Source organism: Peromyscus maniculatus, chromosome X (assembly GCF_049852395.1).
Source record: "Peromyscus maniculatus bairdii isolate BWxNUB_F1_BW_parent chromosome X, HU_Pman_BW_mat_3.1, whole genome shotgun sequence".
In the NCBI taxonomy this organism is placed as follows: Eukaryota; Metazoa; Chordata; class Mammalia; order Rodentia; family Cricetidae; genus Peromyscus; species Peromyscus maniculatus.
The window spans coordinates 78,193,981-78,209,681 of NC_134875.1; the positions used below are offsets into that span (position 1 = coordinate 78,193,981).

The window sequence follows — 15,701 nt, forward strand, 5'->3', positions numbered from 1 at the left end:
TTCCTTAATGTAGTTATTTTTACCATATGTCTCAATATTCTAGTATATACCTCATAGAAGTCTTGCAAATATGTAGTGAGACACATTCCACAGTGAGTAACTGAAGCAGCACTGATAAAAAGGAGAGCAAGCCCAATGATCACAAAAGGGTGAACAAATAAATACGAATTTCAATATTTCTGGTGGATTACATATAAATGTTGATAAATTATATAGGTAGATTGCAAAATAATTTTTAAAAAATGGTTTGACAACTAGACACCTAAGTAAAATATTCACATTTTAAATCACACACAAAATATATTGTTTTAAAATACACACTTGTATACAGAAAATAATATATAACACTTTATGAAAATATCTGTTGCAGGAGGGAGAGCTAAGAATATCCATGAGTGTAGTCAATGAACTTTAACCTCATTATGGTGCTTCATTTTTTAAAGGAAAGTACTTGAAATAAAAAAATAACTTTTAATCTCTTAGAAAGAATTAAAATGGCTTGTAAATAATTCTTTATACTTTCTATATTTTATTTTTTTCCAGGCTGGAGAGATGGCTCAGCAGTTAAAAGTGTTTACTACACCAGGCGGTGTGGCGCACGCTTTTAATCCCAGCACTCAGGAGGCAGAGGCAGGCATATCTCAGTGAGTTCGAGGCCCGCCTGGGCTACAGAGTGAGTTCCAGGAAAGGCGCAAAGCTACACAGGGAAACCCTATCTCGAAAAACCAAAAAAAAAAAAAAGCTCTTGAAGAGGACCTTATTTTGGTTCCCAAAACCCACATCCGGAGGCTCAGAATTTCCTGTAATTTCAGCTCAGGGGAATCCAATATCATCTGGCCTCATAGGAACCTGAACACACGTGGTAAACATAAACTTATGTAGGCACACCCATATATACAAAAATAAAACTAAGAAGTATTTTTTAATTTCCATAAATTATTACTCATAAATCAAAAGACAATCATATAATACAGAAGGAATATGCTATAAAAAGACTATGTACTTTTATTTGTGGAGATTGTATGAATATGAATTCAAATATGTTCTACATAGTCTTACTAATTTTATTCACTTTAATTCAATAAATTGATATCTGTTCTTTCCATATATATTATTAAAAGTCTATTGTATTTGATTAAAGCCCTTATAGTACTTGTTTAACTGGCCTTCTCTAGGCCTCTCTAGACATTATTTTTTTTTTTTTTTTTGGTTTTTCGAGACAGGGTTTCTCTGTGTAGCTTTGCGCCTTTCCTGGAGCTCACTTGGTAGCCCAGGCTGGCCTCGAACTCACAGAGATCCGCCTGCCATTAATTTTTGGTCGAAATATGAGTAACAGAAATGTCTAACTTTTCTAAGTACTAATTCACCATGTGTTTTCACTTTTCTTTACAAGTATCATTCCTAATAATGGATAATCTAGATTTGGAGCTGCAAAGATTGTTATGATTTCTCAGGTTTTTCTAATTTAAGAATACTAATACTATAACATCTAATCCTAAAAATAAAACTATCAAAATTTCCATACATTAGCAAACAAAATCAGAATCTATACCTGTTAAATAAACTATTGAAGATGATTAACTATGAATTAAGTGAAATCTAATTTTGAATGAATGACTCTAAATGCCCTGTTCTTTCCACAGCCTTCAAAGGAAACAGAAGTTAGGATGACTTCAAAATCTTTTTCCTAGGTTGGGGAGATGGCTCCATGGATAATGTGTTTGCTGCACAAGCAAGGGGACTAGAGTCTGGATCCCCAGAATCCAACTAAAAGCTAGACAGACATGGTAGCTATATGAATCCTAGCAAACAGGAAACAAAGACAGAAGATCTCTGGGGGAAAGCTGGCTGGCTAGACGAGCAGAAATTAGTAAGAATTGTTGGTTTAGCATGAGATTCAGCCTCAATAAAGAGTGATAAGGTAGACACCTGAGGCCAACTTTGGGCCTCCATGGTACACATTCACACATAGGTGTACATGCACATAACACACACACACACACACACACACACACACACACATACACACACACACACACACACGTGTGGATTCTAACTTTTCCAACTTTAGTTATAGATATATATATATAATTTCAAAAGTTAGACATGATAATATTGCTTTGTTTTTATTGTGATATGTCTGAGAAAAACCACAATAAAATCTGTTTCTGTTGCCATTGCTGTTGTCCATCTTGATGGCCTAATATAGAAGCAATGTTACTGAATTGTAAAGTGAGATTAAGCAACTCTCTACTAGGAGTGATTTTGTCCTTGAGAAAATATCTGGTGATGTCTGGAGACATCTGTGGCTATCATAACTTGGAATGAGGTTTACTGGTATGCACAGACTGAAGACAGAAATGATACTGAGCATCTTATCCTGCAGAAGATAGCCCCATCTCCAAAAGAACTGTCCCACCTCAAATGCCTATAGCAACATCTGAGAAATCTTTGTCCAGAGATAAAATTTGTGGACCATATTGTACAATAATAATATCCCCCAAATCACTGAATATAATTACTGAATATAATATATATTCCCAAATTACTGAATGCAATAAAAAAAAAGGTCTCAAAAATTTATAAAAATTTTAGGCAATGCTCTAATTAACTTACTAGATAAAGTAATAAGAGCCATGATAATGACTGATAGAGTTCTGACTTGAGAATCAGTATAGGGTGAAGAATTGCATGGTTATAACAAAGTAATAAAGAAATTCATTATCTATAGGTAAATGGACAAGTTCAGAGGCCACTATAATGGAATATAAGAATATAAGATAGTTTTTAAGAGATATCTTTTCTTACTTTGTCTTCATTTGCACTTCTCAAAAAGTCTCTTTTTACTCCTCCACTTAAAAAGTTTCTTCAAACTGCCTGCATGATAAAATAATAAAGAAAAAGGTTTATTTAATAACAGGTTTCTCAGCACATTTATGCCTATATTAAACAATTTCTCAATAATGCAATTTCTAAAATTAATGTGGAACCATCCTCAAGTATCTCTAATAACAACAAATGCTTTATTCTTCCTTATCATATCATCTTTTAAGTATCAATCAAATCTTTTAGTGATAGTGCAATTTTATTTTGATCACTCAAGTATTCAAAAGGTTTCCTGACAGAGGGAAAATTTAAAGTCTTGATTGCTCTAAGAAAATCAGAGTTTACTGAAAAAGTATTCTTCTGATGATATGTAGATATATAATCATCAAATATCACCCTTTATTATTTAAATAAGAATGAAATCTTAACACATAGAGAATAAATATCTACATTGGGGAGGGGTTCTGATAGGGTTTCTCTGTGTAACAGCTCAAGCTGTCCTGGAACTCGCTTTGTAGACCAGGCTGGCATCAAACTCACAGAGATCCGCCTGCCTCTGCCTCCTGAGTGCTGGGATTAAAGGCATGCACTACCAGCCTGGCTTTATTTTTACCTCTTTATAGTCATGTGAATCTTCATTTCTCATTTCCTAATCATAAACTGAATGATGTTTTTAGGTCACCTATGTCAATCAATCAAACACATTCCTTTTGTTTGTATTAGTTTTGTTAGTGTTAGTGTTATTCATTTATTTCAGGGGGATAATTTTTTTTTGAAATCATCTTGCTATGTTGACCTGGTTGGCCTAGACCTTACTATGTGTTCCAGGCTAACCTCAACCTTGCAGTAGTTTCTTGCCTCTGATCCTGAGTGCTAGGTTTCTAGGCCTATGACACTACTTTTTTTTTTCTGTATTTTTGCTGAGTGCTAGGTTTCTAGTCTTGTTACACCATGCCTGACCATATTTTGCTGAGTGCTAGGTTTCTAGGACTGTGACACCACGCCTGACCGACCATATTGCTTGTGTTTAAACTATTTTTCATCCGGTCTTCTATTTGCCTTAGCAAATAGAGCTTTATCTCTTCAGTAGCTCTAATCTCTTTCATCAGTTACTTGAATAGTTCTTTGCTAGTACAATTTGCAAATGACATCTGAAATGGCAGAACAAAAAGGTTTTCCATTATGAACAGGAAAGCATCTCAGTTTATACTTCTCTAGCATTTCAGGAACTGAACTTATTTCCCTATAGAGAGTCACACCAGTGGAGATGCTGCATTTTCCTCTTATAGTAAATGGGCACCTAACACAGAAAAAACAAGCAACGGAAGTGGCCTCACTTGTGATTCCTCCTGCACTCATGTCCAGCCAAGCTGCTGTACACAGTCAAAAGAGCTACAGTAGATACCCAGGAGAGTGAGTGTTCCAAACTTACTCAAGTACATTATCTTTTTTGAGCTTTTTTTTTCCCAGGGGGCAGTTATTGTTCCTGTTATTTTGTCATGTTTTATAATTGGTAAAGATGTTGATAATACCTGCCCAGGTTACCATAGAATATAAACTATCAAAAGAAATAATACGAGACACTTTGTAAACTGTTAAATTTCACCTAAATTAAGCTATTACATTCAATAAAGAATCTATGATTATACATTAGATTATTCATTACTACTTTGTAAAAACAGGCAAAACATAGAATTTTTGGTCCAGCTCCAAATTTATTCTATCAGAATCTATATAAGTTAGGGTTATCCACCTGCAATTTTAACAAGGACAGAAAAATCCGAGAAACATCATATAAAGCTACACTATTCTCATTCCTGGAGCATTCCTTTCTTTTCATTTCAATGGGGTTTAGCTGTAATGAACCACTAAATTTTCTTGTTACTTCAAAATCATTTGCTAAAATGTCACAAAACATTGTCACAAAGCAGTCAAATCAAATATTGAAATTTTAGTGGTTATGTTAAGATTATTTTATAAATATTTTCCTTTAAAATGCTTATTCATGTAACTAACTCAGTTATAAAACTAACCATGATTAATCATGAAAACCATTCAATTTCCTGAGGAATTATTATAATTTCCCACATTAGCTGTGTATAGGCCAAGTTTTAACACACACAATGGCTACTGAATCATCTTAAGACACAGCATTCATTCTTTCTTTTCAGCTCCATTACTCCAGCAGAAAGTCATAGAAGTGACAGAGCATCCTTTCAAGTACAAGCAGATGAAATTAACCACATTTTACTTATCCACATGTGACTTAGGTTGCTATATTTAAATCTTTATAGTTAGCTTGGCCCCAAAAGTAGCTATGGATAACCATAGTAAAAGGAAGCAACCTATTTGATGAGACAGGGTAGTAGGTTTTGCTACACCCAGTAGAAAGGCAGGAACATTGGCAAAAACCAAGGTTATTCAAAATGAAAGGCAATATAAATATAATAAAAACGAGTAAATAAATTTGCTTAAGTTTACAAAATTATTTCTTTACAAACATTACTAGGCATTTTAAAAGTCACCGTTCATCAAAATAATATGTTAAATGAACACATATATTCCTAGAGGTTAAATCAACCTAGAAACAGCCCAAATTACCATCATTAGGGAAATGGATAAATTATGATAAATTCATGCAGTAGAATACTTTACAGCAGCAAAAATCCATCACCAATATATATTTTAACACAACTGAGGAACTTTATGATGAGCTACAGAAGCAAGACAGGAGCACAAAGCAGTATGATTTCATTTATATAAGAAAATTCAGAAGCAGGCTATTGTAACATATTGATTAGAAATGCAAATACTATAGCAAAAATATTTTTTTAATGGGGAAATTATACATGAACTAAGATAAGAGGCTGCTTCTGAAAAGAGGACTGGAGTTAGAAAATTGTACTAAGTGTACACAGGTGAATTCATAGAAAATTGGTCTCATTCTTTAAATTGGGTGACAAGTCACAAATGAATTACTTTATATGTCCTACACAGAAAATTGTGGTGCACATATTTTAGAAATACTATTTAAAATGTACCAGACACTTAATAAAACATTTCAAGCTATAGTCTATTTTCTAATTATGCTTTATAATCCTAACAGCCATTTCTTACAACAGCACCCATTGTAATTAAACACACATACACTTTAAGCAGTTTAATTTCTCTGCCTAAATTAAATACTTTTTCTTTTTATAAAACTCACTTTAAAAACTCAGATATTCAAGGAAAATATGAAGGTAACTTTGGGATTCAAAACAGCAAAGATCTTATAAAGAATAAAAAACATAATAAGCTTAGTACAGGCTACATAACAAGGTTTTTTTTTTAAAATTAAAGACAGACAGCAACAGCAAATACTGTCTCTAAACAAATACCTTATTTTAAATATGATCTTATCCCAAGAAGATGCCTCTTGGGAAATTCTATAATTTGAAAAAAAATTTAAGATTTATTTTTATACATTACATCCATGTAACTTTAACAACTTCACAGTTTTTTAAAACCGAGAAATGTTTAAGTTTTGGTAAGCTGTTCTATGGTTTTACTGAAAGTATGATGTTAAAAATAGTAAGTGTTAAGGCAAAGTCTTTTAAAACATATATCTTTACCTTCATCCCCCAAACTTAGTTTTCCAGCAATGAAATACAATTGTTTAACTCACATGGAAAACTGATTAAATTTCCAAAGTTTTAAGTTTTACAATGTAAGTATTGTTCTTCAACTATAAAGTGAGATAAAGAACTAAAAATAATCTTTACACTGTTCTGCCTATTAAAATGATTCCTAGATTGTACGTCCCCAAAGCCTTGTATTGAAAAAGTATTTTCTTTTTCTTTTAAAGAAGCATCAACAGTTCAGTTCCTAGTTAGAAAACAGTCTGAAACTTATGACCAACCACCATTATTAACACAAAAGAATAAAATATTCACTTTTAGAGCCTGTTTTTTCAAAAAGAAATAATCCTAAAGGATAAAAAGTGTATGACATTCACACGTTTCCACAGGTTGAATTTAAAGATGCAGTAAATGCCAAACTTCTGAGATTCATCAATTATGATAATTATACCAACTTTCAAAGTAATATCTTAGTACATGTAATTTCTATGATAATGAAATTGAAACGCCACAAGAATGCTTAAGATTCCCTCTTTTCCTAAGTCCAAAGAGGACATCTAATAAACTCACCTCTGGACATTTTCGTAAGTTGCATGGGGAAAAAAAAAGCCAACCACTATCTACTGCTTAGAATAACCCACTCCCACCCATTATAAAGACTTTATATTAATTTTATATCACACATCATCTATGCTAAAGAAAAATAAAATACCCCAACTAGTATGAAAAGGTATTTTGTAGCAACATTACCTTGTAAGCGGAGCCTTACTTTTCCCCCTTCCCCTTCTAGTTTAAAACTCTAAGGCTCAGATCCTTTTTAAAATCTCAACATTACAAGCCACAGTAACCCCTCGAGCCGTTATTTTACACTGTTAGAAATTTTTAAAAGTACTTGAAAAGTCCTATACCTTTGTCTTCATCCTTTAAGACTTAAGCTCTGAGAAAAAGGGATGGGGGCGCCAAGAATAGTGTGAAATCTGAGGGACGAGGTGGGGCGGAAGGTTAAGCAGAGTCCCGGTTGACAAAAGAAAGAACTAGAAGGCTGGTGGGATGCCGGACCAGGTTAAGAGCGGTGTTATCCTGAGCGCACGTGAAGCATCTGAGGGGGAGGGACCTAAGCTTTGGCTCTCGGAGCTCCATCGCCCCCAAGCGACCGGAGCCCTTCCTAACTGAAGCACTCACTGCAGCCATTTTGGCGTCGTCCCAGTCCCGCCTCTCTGGCTCGCGGGACTCCACCCACCACGGGTTCAAAGCCGAAACAGGAAGTGGGCTAGGAACCCCAGAAGCCGGGAACGACCGCCGCCTTCCGCACTCCCTAGCGACCCTCGCCCCACGACCCGCGGGCGCCCCTGCCCCTCTCCCGAGTGTTACCGGCCCCTCCCTCGCTTCCCCGCCCCGCGAACTCGGGAGATCATGTCGAACATGGAGAGTATCCTTTCCGATGGTCGAGGTGCTACCGGGGGGCCCTGGGGGCCGGAGGAGGGCGAAGCCAGGGGCGGGGGACACGCCCAGGGGCTTGACCTCTTTGCTCCGCGAGTGGAGTGAGGGCGCTCCAGCGCGGACGGGTGGGCTCTGGCAGCTGGGTTTGGCCTTTTTTTTCCCCCTTGTTTTTTTCTTTCCTCCTCCTCGCTGCCGCCTCGGCCGCCGCCGCCATCCTAGAATGTGGGGAGGGTCAGGGAAGCCTGTGGACAGAAGGAGATAATTGAGCCCATACCGCCTCTTGTTGAGGACTTCTGTCACCTGCCTTATCAGTGAATTTTGGCATCTTTGAAATGGACAAGGCATGGTGCCAGAACAGGGGAGGCGGCTGGAGTTTGTCTACGCTTTTGGGCGGAGATGTAGGTTTTGAATGCACTACGTGGACAAATAGCTTTTGGCAAGCTGCCCTTTTCTGAATGCAGGTAACTGGTGATGAGGTTGAGCAATTTCTAGGGGCCCTCGGAACTAACTATGCTTGCTTTCTGATCCAGCTGCGTGCTAATTTAACACTTGAGGAAACTTAAGGTCATTCCTGAAGCCATGAAATCCATCAGCCATACCTGTGTGGCCACTTAGACAATTAGTAGGGGCTAAGAATAAAGCTGCCTGGTGACGTCACGAATATGAAATTTATTTTTCGCTACTAAAATTCCATCACAGCAACTCCATGTTGCTGTAATTCTTACTTCTTCCAGAGGTTGGCATTAGAGAAAATACAATAATTTGCTTTTTTTCCAGTTCAAGGTGGCAAAAAGACAAAATGTAGGTAACTGTTCAGTAGCTCATGTTAGAATATCTTTTGGCTTCGTTTAGTTTAGAAGCCTGAAATATAGATAAACATTTTATTACAGATTACATTTTATGTCACACGAAAAATATTTCTAACATAACCTGTAACACTAGCCAAAATACGCTAAAAATTAAAATGGTATCATTTGAGGAAGGGTGTAGATAGGTCATTTCATGAAATGATAAATAGATGACTAAGAAAGGCCCAGTTTCTTCTGCACTTTAAAAAAAATAGTGAATGTAGTGTACTTTTACATTATAAGTAAAATGAAGAGCACTGAATTATGAGCCAGAAGATCAGTTTTTTTCCCCAGTTCCAAAGGGGGAAAAAAGCTGAATTAGGGCATGGCGTACATCCTATGTCACCCACTAGACTCATTTGGAAAGCATATTATCTGACTTTTCAACCCTAGAAAGGTATTTTTAAGATAAAAGGAAATGGTAGTGGCTACCAAATTGTATTTTTTAACATACACTGAAGTATGAGATATTTTAATAGCTTAAAAATTGTTAGCTCGTTTCCTAGAAATTTTGAAAGGATTGGAGACAATAGACTAAACCATATACCTATATAGTGGACACATGAGGTTAAACATATCACTTCCATCTTTGAGCAGCTTTTGATCTGGAGACCAGAGGTCACACATACATGCAGATAAATACCAATGCAAGGCAACTCCTACTAATTCAAGATGAATGCTAATGTGTGTGGAGTTACTAAATGTTTTAAAATTGCGTGCACAGTGTTGAGTATTACTATGTGCATTTTTTCTGAGGATCACTGTAACCATGATTTTTTTTCTAGGCATTCTAACTTGAAGGAGGTTACGGACCAATGATGTAGATAATAAGTACTGGACATACTCTGAGTTCAAAAAGGGAATTCTGGGCTGTTATCACCTGGGGCTGTATTGCACACAAAAATAGCTAGCTCCTTAAAAATAGCTGTTAGTCATTGCAGATCTTATGAATCACTTTAAATCCTAAAACAAAATGAGTTACATACTAGTATCAGACTTGCCAGCATTAATAAATACACTTTGGTGTGTTCTTATCAAGATACTATCAACATAAACAACCATTTTCACTTTAAAATGGATGGCATAGTTATTCTGAAGTTAAATATGAGTAACCATGGCCTAGGAACATAGATTCAGGTTACCCCAAACTCCATGTTCCAATGTGGAGATAGTTTAATGCCTTTTTTATAGTAACAGAAGAAAGTTATAAATCGAGGCTTTTTTACAATATATCAGTGGAGACATCAGATAGGTGGGTTAGAACAAAGGAAAATCTCAACTATAGGCCTTAAATCTATCTGAAAGCACTCAGCGTTTTGGTTGGTGGAAGCTGCTGATCTCTAAATACATTTCAAAAGGTTTTATCTGTTAGTCACAGGATGTTAGATCAGACAGGGGTGAGCAAGGAATGGCTGTTCAGGGGACTAAAGATAGCCCAAGAGAAATTGTAATTAGGCCCCGGACCTACAAAATTCCAAGCTCTCAATAGTCAAGGAAATTCTAATCAGTTAAAAACACCTTTCTGAAGATTCAATGGAAGGTGTAGCCTCTACTGGAATTAGTTCCAGTGTTTACAGTATCATTAAATTAGTTCCTTGCCAGTGCATATGTAATTTATGGCTTGTGGAACCAACAGAATGCTGTCTTTTACAAAAAGTATTAAATGTTATTTTGGGGTCTTCCTTTCCATACCATTTAAAGGCCAATTCTGAACAATGCCCTGTAGTAGTTAAAATGCAATATATAAACTAAGAGATAAACTGCATTTGAGTTCCTCTTTTTTCTGTATTCATTAGTTAACTCCATGCTTATCCATCTATAGGTTTATGTTTTCAAATTAGTAAAATTATCTCTAAAGTTGCTTTTAGTTCGTATGATCTCACTCGATTCTTTGACCCAAATTTACCTCCCTGAAACACATACAGGAGTAATCAAGGAGCTGGAAACTTAAAAAGCCAGAAAAGTAAAAGCATAATAGTGTAATTTAGCAAATACATGGTCTGTGGTATTAGTACCACTGTTTTATGCTAGGACAGCTATTAGTGGAACACTTTAAAAAAGATTCATTTGTAATTACTTGAATGTGTGTGTATATGTGGTGTCTGGGTATGTGAACATGAGTGCAAGTGCTCACAGAGGCCAAAGGAGTGTCAGAACCCCTGTAGCTAGAGTTAGAGATAGTGAGTCACCTGGCATGAGTGCTGGGAACTGAACTCTGCTCCTCTGTAGGAGTGGTAAATGCTAACAGTAACTGAGCCATCTCTCAAGAGAGCCCAACACTCTCCCTGAAACACTTTTGTTTTCTTCCTCTTACCTGTATTTTTTTCAACCTCTTTTTGTTTTGTTTTTTGAGACAGGGTTTCTCTGTGTAGCTTTGCGCCTTTCCTGGAACTCACTTGGTAGCCCAGGCTGGCCTCAAACTCACAGAGATCTGCCTGCCTCTGCCTCCCAAGTGCTGGGACTAAAAGCATGCGCCACCACCGCCCGGCTCAACCTCTCCTTCTATTCATCAAGAATTATATAATCTGGCTGGTGGCATTTGTAATAAAGTAGCTTGTGAACTACTGTATTTAGAGAACTTACTATCAGTTTAAATAGTGAACTGTCACAGATTTTCTGTAATAAGAATTCTTTTTTAAACTAAGACTTCTTTATATACAGTAAATTCTTTGAATTCTAATTATTTTTGGAAAGCTATAATACAGAAAAGCAGTATAATAGCACATAATAGTTTCATATAATGCTTTAAAGACAAACTTGAACTTTTGATGTACTTTCTAAATAGATTTTTCTATTAAAATAGGTGACTTAGTAAATGATAATATAATTTATTGAATGCATACTTTATGCCAAACAAACACTAACTTTAAATTCCTTTTTTTAAAGTTGTAGCTTTAATCCTTCCCTCTTAAAGTTAAGAAAAAGAGCAAAACAATCCTGAGAGCCTTCTATTTGGCCTAAGAAATACTATAGAACATTATCAATTAAATTCCTCTTTTCCTTTACTACAGGTGCCACTATCTAAAAGTTGACGATTATAATTTCAGTTCATTTCTTTATATATTATATCAGACATGTACACTCTTATAATTGATATATTTCATGTTTTTAAATGGTATATATGCAGTGTCATTGCTATTTTAAATATTAGTTATGATTCATTAATTATTTAAAATGCATTTTCATTCCTATGTAGTTTTCCAGTGTATTAATATATCACAATTATTCATTCTTTTAGTGATGGGCATTGAGATTAGCTTTCCTATCATTAAAAGAAATATTGCTATGATCGGTTTTTGATCATATATCCTATGTAGACTGGCAAAAACTGGGTGATGTACAGGGTTGTTGTGTTGGAGATTATATGCACTTTAAATTTTCTTTGGATAAACATATATATTATGCTGTGGATATCTGTATGCTGTGAATGTGTTGCTATTATTGATTGATAAATAAAACGCTGATTGGCCAGTGTAAGGCAGGAAGTATAGGTGGGGCAAAGAGAGGAGACTTCTGGGAAGTACCTGGGTAAGGAGATGCTGCCAGCCGCTACTGCAATGAAAAGTAATATGTAAAGTACTTGTAAGCCACAAGCCATGTGGCAAGAGATAGATTAATAGAAATGGGTTAATTTAAGATGTAAGAACTAGATAGCAAGAAGCCTGAGCCATTAGGCCAAACAATTTAAATAATATAAGCGTCTGTGTGTTTATTTGGGTCTGAGTGGCTGCGGACCCAGGCAGGACTAGAGATAACTCCAGCTACAATATTACCTGAAAATAATACTGGTTTGATAATTTCTTTTGTAACCAGTATTTTTTATCCCTTTTTGTTGTATGCATATAAATACTCCAGAATACTGTTATAATTTAAGAAAAATTAGAGCAAGATCACTTTCTTATCCTTGATTTTAAGAAAAATTCTAACTAGTCATGATTAGTCTGATGCTTATAATAGATTTTTGGTTAGATGCAATTTCATTTTTAGAATTTCTCCATGAGTAGCTTATCACTGTGTTTGATTATCAGTTGAATGTTGGATCTTTATGGTCCTTCTTTGTATACTCAGATTTTTACTTATGTTTTACTTAATTGAATGTGAATAAAATGCATAGAAATTTTTAGATTTTTTTAAATGTTAAACTGTCTTTGGATTCTTAAGGTAAATTCATCATGATTATGAAACATCTGTAATATATTGCCTATCTATAATGCTTCCCAATATTGTGTTTAATATTTTTTAATCTTTGCTGGTGAGTGAATATGGCCTTTAATTAAAGTCTGGTTTCAAGGTTAAAAAGTGTTCTTTACTTTTCCTAACCCTTCAGAAAGTCTGTGCATAGTAAGAATTGCCATTTTCTTAAATATTTGACAAAATCCACCAGTAATACCATCAGCTCTGTTTTTAAATGTGAAAATATTTTAAAGTGTTGCATCAAAAATTCTGAATTATTGAGACCTTATTCATTTCCTTCATTGATCTAGTATTATCCATTTTACAGGTGTTTTGCAAACAGCTTCCAAGTGTTTTGGGTTACTGCCCTAGTGTATTATTTTAAAGTATCTTGATCTAGAGTTATGTTCCTTTCCTTATTCTATTTATGCCTCTTTTTGCTTGACTGGTTACTACATAGCAAATGATGTCAGATTTTACAGGGAATTCAGCTTTGGACATTTTGCTCATTTTGCCTATTGAATTTTTGTTTTCCCCTCTTTGATTTTTTTTTTTTGCCCTTTTATGGCCTTTCGAGGCTTGTTATATCTTTTTCCTGATTTTATGTGGTAAATGTTTACATCATTAATTTTCAGTCTTCCTTTGTGGCAGAGTGTCCCAATTAACTATATTTCATAAGTAACATTTCAGTCATTTTGTTGTTACTCAATACTAAATACAGAAGACATTTTCCTTTTTAGTTATATATAGATAATTTTTTAAGATTTCAAACACAACTTGTTTTTTTTTTAATTTTAGCTTTATATTCTTGCAGTAAAGTATGAAGAAATCAAATATATTAACTACTGCATGATGTTCAGATGACAGATTTTTTTATATTTATTTCAGTTTTTGTTTTTGACCCAATGTATAATTTTTCTATGTCTAATATGCTTGAAGTGTATATTCTCAAACTATTGGGGCAAGATTAGCTGTTTTTCTCCATGTTGTTTTTCTTTTAAGTTTTTATTAAGTTAGTCTGCAAAATAATGCATTTCATTTTATCATATCAATACATATATATCATTGTACATTGTTCATATGCTCTCCCACTAGCCTCTCTTGTCTCCTTCCTCTTCTTGCTGGCTTCCTTTCTTCCCCTGAATAGTCCCCCTTCTATTTTCATGTGATGTTTTCATATGGTTAAAACAAAATTATATATGAGTGAAAATATATACTATTTACCTGTTTCCTATTACTTTTTTATTCTCCTTTTTTCTGCTTTTCACTTTGATGCAATATGTATGCATGTGTGTGTGTGTGTGTGTGTGTGTGTGTGTGTGTGTGTGTGTGTGTGTGGAGAGAGAGACAGACAGACAGACAGAAAGTCCACATAGCACAGAAAATATGTAATATTCATCTTAATCTGGCTTGTTACATTTAACAAGCTATTAATTGATTTTATTTTATGTCTATGCATGTTTTGCCTGGATTATGTCTGTGCATGAAATATGTGCAGTGCCTATAGAGGCCAGAATCAACATCAGATCCCCTAGAAAAGTTGTTATAAATGGTTTTGACCTTCCATGTGGATGCTGGGAACTGAACCCAGGTCCTCTGGAAGAGCAGACAGTGCTGTTAACCACTGAGCCCTCTCTCAGCCTCTTAACTAAGCATTTAATTAGGGTCAGTCCTAACTTATATATCCTCACTTTGTCTTGTCAGTTGAGTTCTGTTAATATTGTCCAACATTTATCTGTTTGTCAGTTTTATACACACAACACAAACACACACACACACACACACACACAGAGAGAGAGAGAGAGAGAGAGAGAGAGAGAGAGAGAGAGAGAGAGAGAGAGAGAGAGAGAGTTTGCAGCTGTGCTATAGGTGTGTTTCCTTTGATTATTAGGTCAGCTTGTGAATTTTTATGATGAGCCCTTTTTCTTAATTCCTAATACTTTATTGACTTTTTATATTGTTTTGAGTGATAGAAATAAACTCATGGCTCCTTATTTTAGAATAGTGTTTAATATTTTTTTCTGTCTTTTGCCATCTTATCATTCAATATCTTTGCATTTTAAAGTTCTGTCTATAGTTTGCTTCATTATTTTTTAATCCATCATGATATTTTGAGAATGTTTCTTTCTGTTGAATTTTATTTATTTTTCATTTATTGTTTGTGTGTGTACTACAGCACACATGTAGAGATCAGTAGTCAGTGTTTGGGAGTCAGTCCTCTCCTTCTATATTATAGAGACAAGGTCTTTCTTACTATTTCTGTTGCACTGTGTATTCCAGCCTAGCTGGCCCAAGAACTTCTGAGCAATTCTCTTGTCTTCTCTTCCCGTCTCTCAGTAAGTGTTTTGGGATTACAGATGCATGCGGCCCTATGCAGCTTTTTAAGGTGGGCTCTTGTATGGGAGACCACAGAAGTTTCCTTGTGAGATCTGACTTTGCCTGATACAGCAGAGCTGCATAAGGGGATGATTTGACCACAGGCAAGGTTGCCAGGTGATTGGAAGGGTCTGCACTTGGCTGTGCCTGGGGGAAGGTCTTTTGATCCTCCCCTTGGCATTCATATAAAAAGCCCTTTGGCAGATACAGTCAGGGTCCAATGGATAAGGATCCAGGCCCTCCCGAGGCCATTCTATGTTTCTGTCTGTCTCTCTCTCCAGGTATATTTCTAGCTAATATCTCCTGCTGCTCCTGTTCAAGAGTACCCTGGGGGAAAGTGGGGGTGGAATGGCCCCACACACTCTGAGACTGGAACTCTTTTTTTCATATGGGTTTTGGGGATAAAACTCAGATCATC

At 35.5% G+C, this 15,701-nt stretch overlaps 2 protein-coding genes across 4 annotated transcripts in view; one reads left to right on the plus strand and one right to left on the minus strand.

Moving 5' to 3' along the window:
* Nucleotides 1-15,701, minus strand: part of Tent5d (terminal nucleotidyltransferase 5D) — a 76,568-nt gene that overhangs the window by 50,137 nt on the left and 10,730 nt on the right. The window contains exons 1-2 of one of the 3 annotated variants that reach the window (XM_076562053.1): nt 8,161-8,243; nt 2,809-2,877 (exon numbers count right to left, since the gene is read on the minus strand). The gene's annotated coding sequence lies outside the window, so the exon portion shown is untranslated. Of the gene's footprint in view, nt 1-2,808; nt 2,878-7,354; nt 7,635-8,160; nt 8,244-15,701 lie in introns of those variants that run through there. The other 2 variants (XM_015985933.3, XM_076562054.1) reach the window with 2 other exon arrangements.
* Nucleotides 7,741-15,701, plus strand: part of LOC102909129 (charged multivesicular body protein 1B2) — a 40,903-nt gene continuing 32,942 nt past the window's right edge. Inside the window, exon 1 of the mRNA XM_006992320.4 lies at nt 7,741-7,875. Within this exon, the coding sequence (XP_006992382.1) occupies nt 7,860-7,875 (16 nt within the window). The 5' untranslated portion in view covers nt 7,741-7,859. The remainder of the gene's footprint in view (nt 7,876-15,701) is intronic.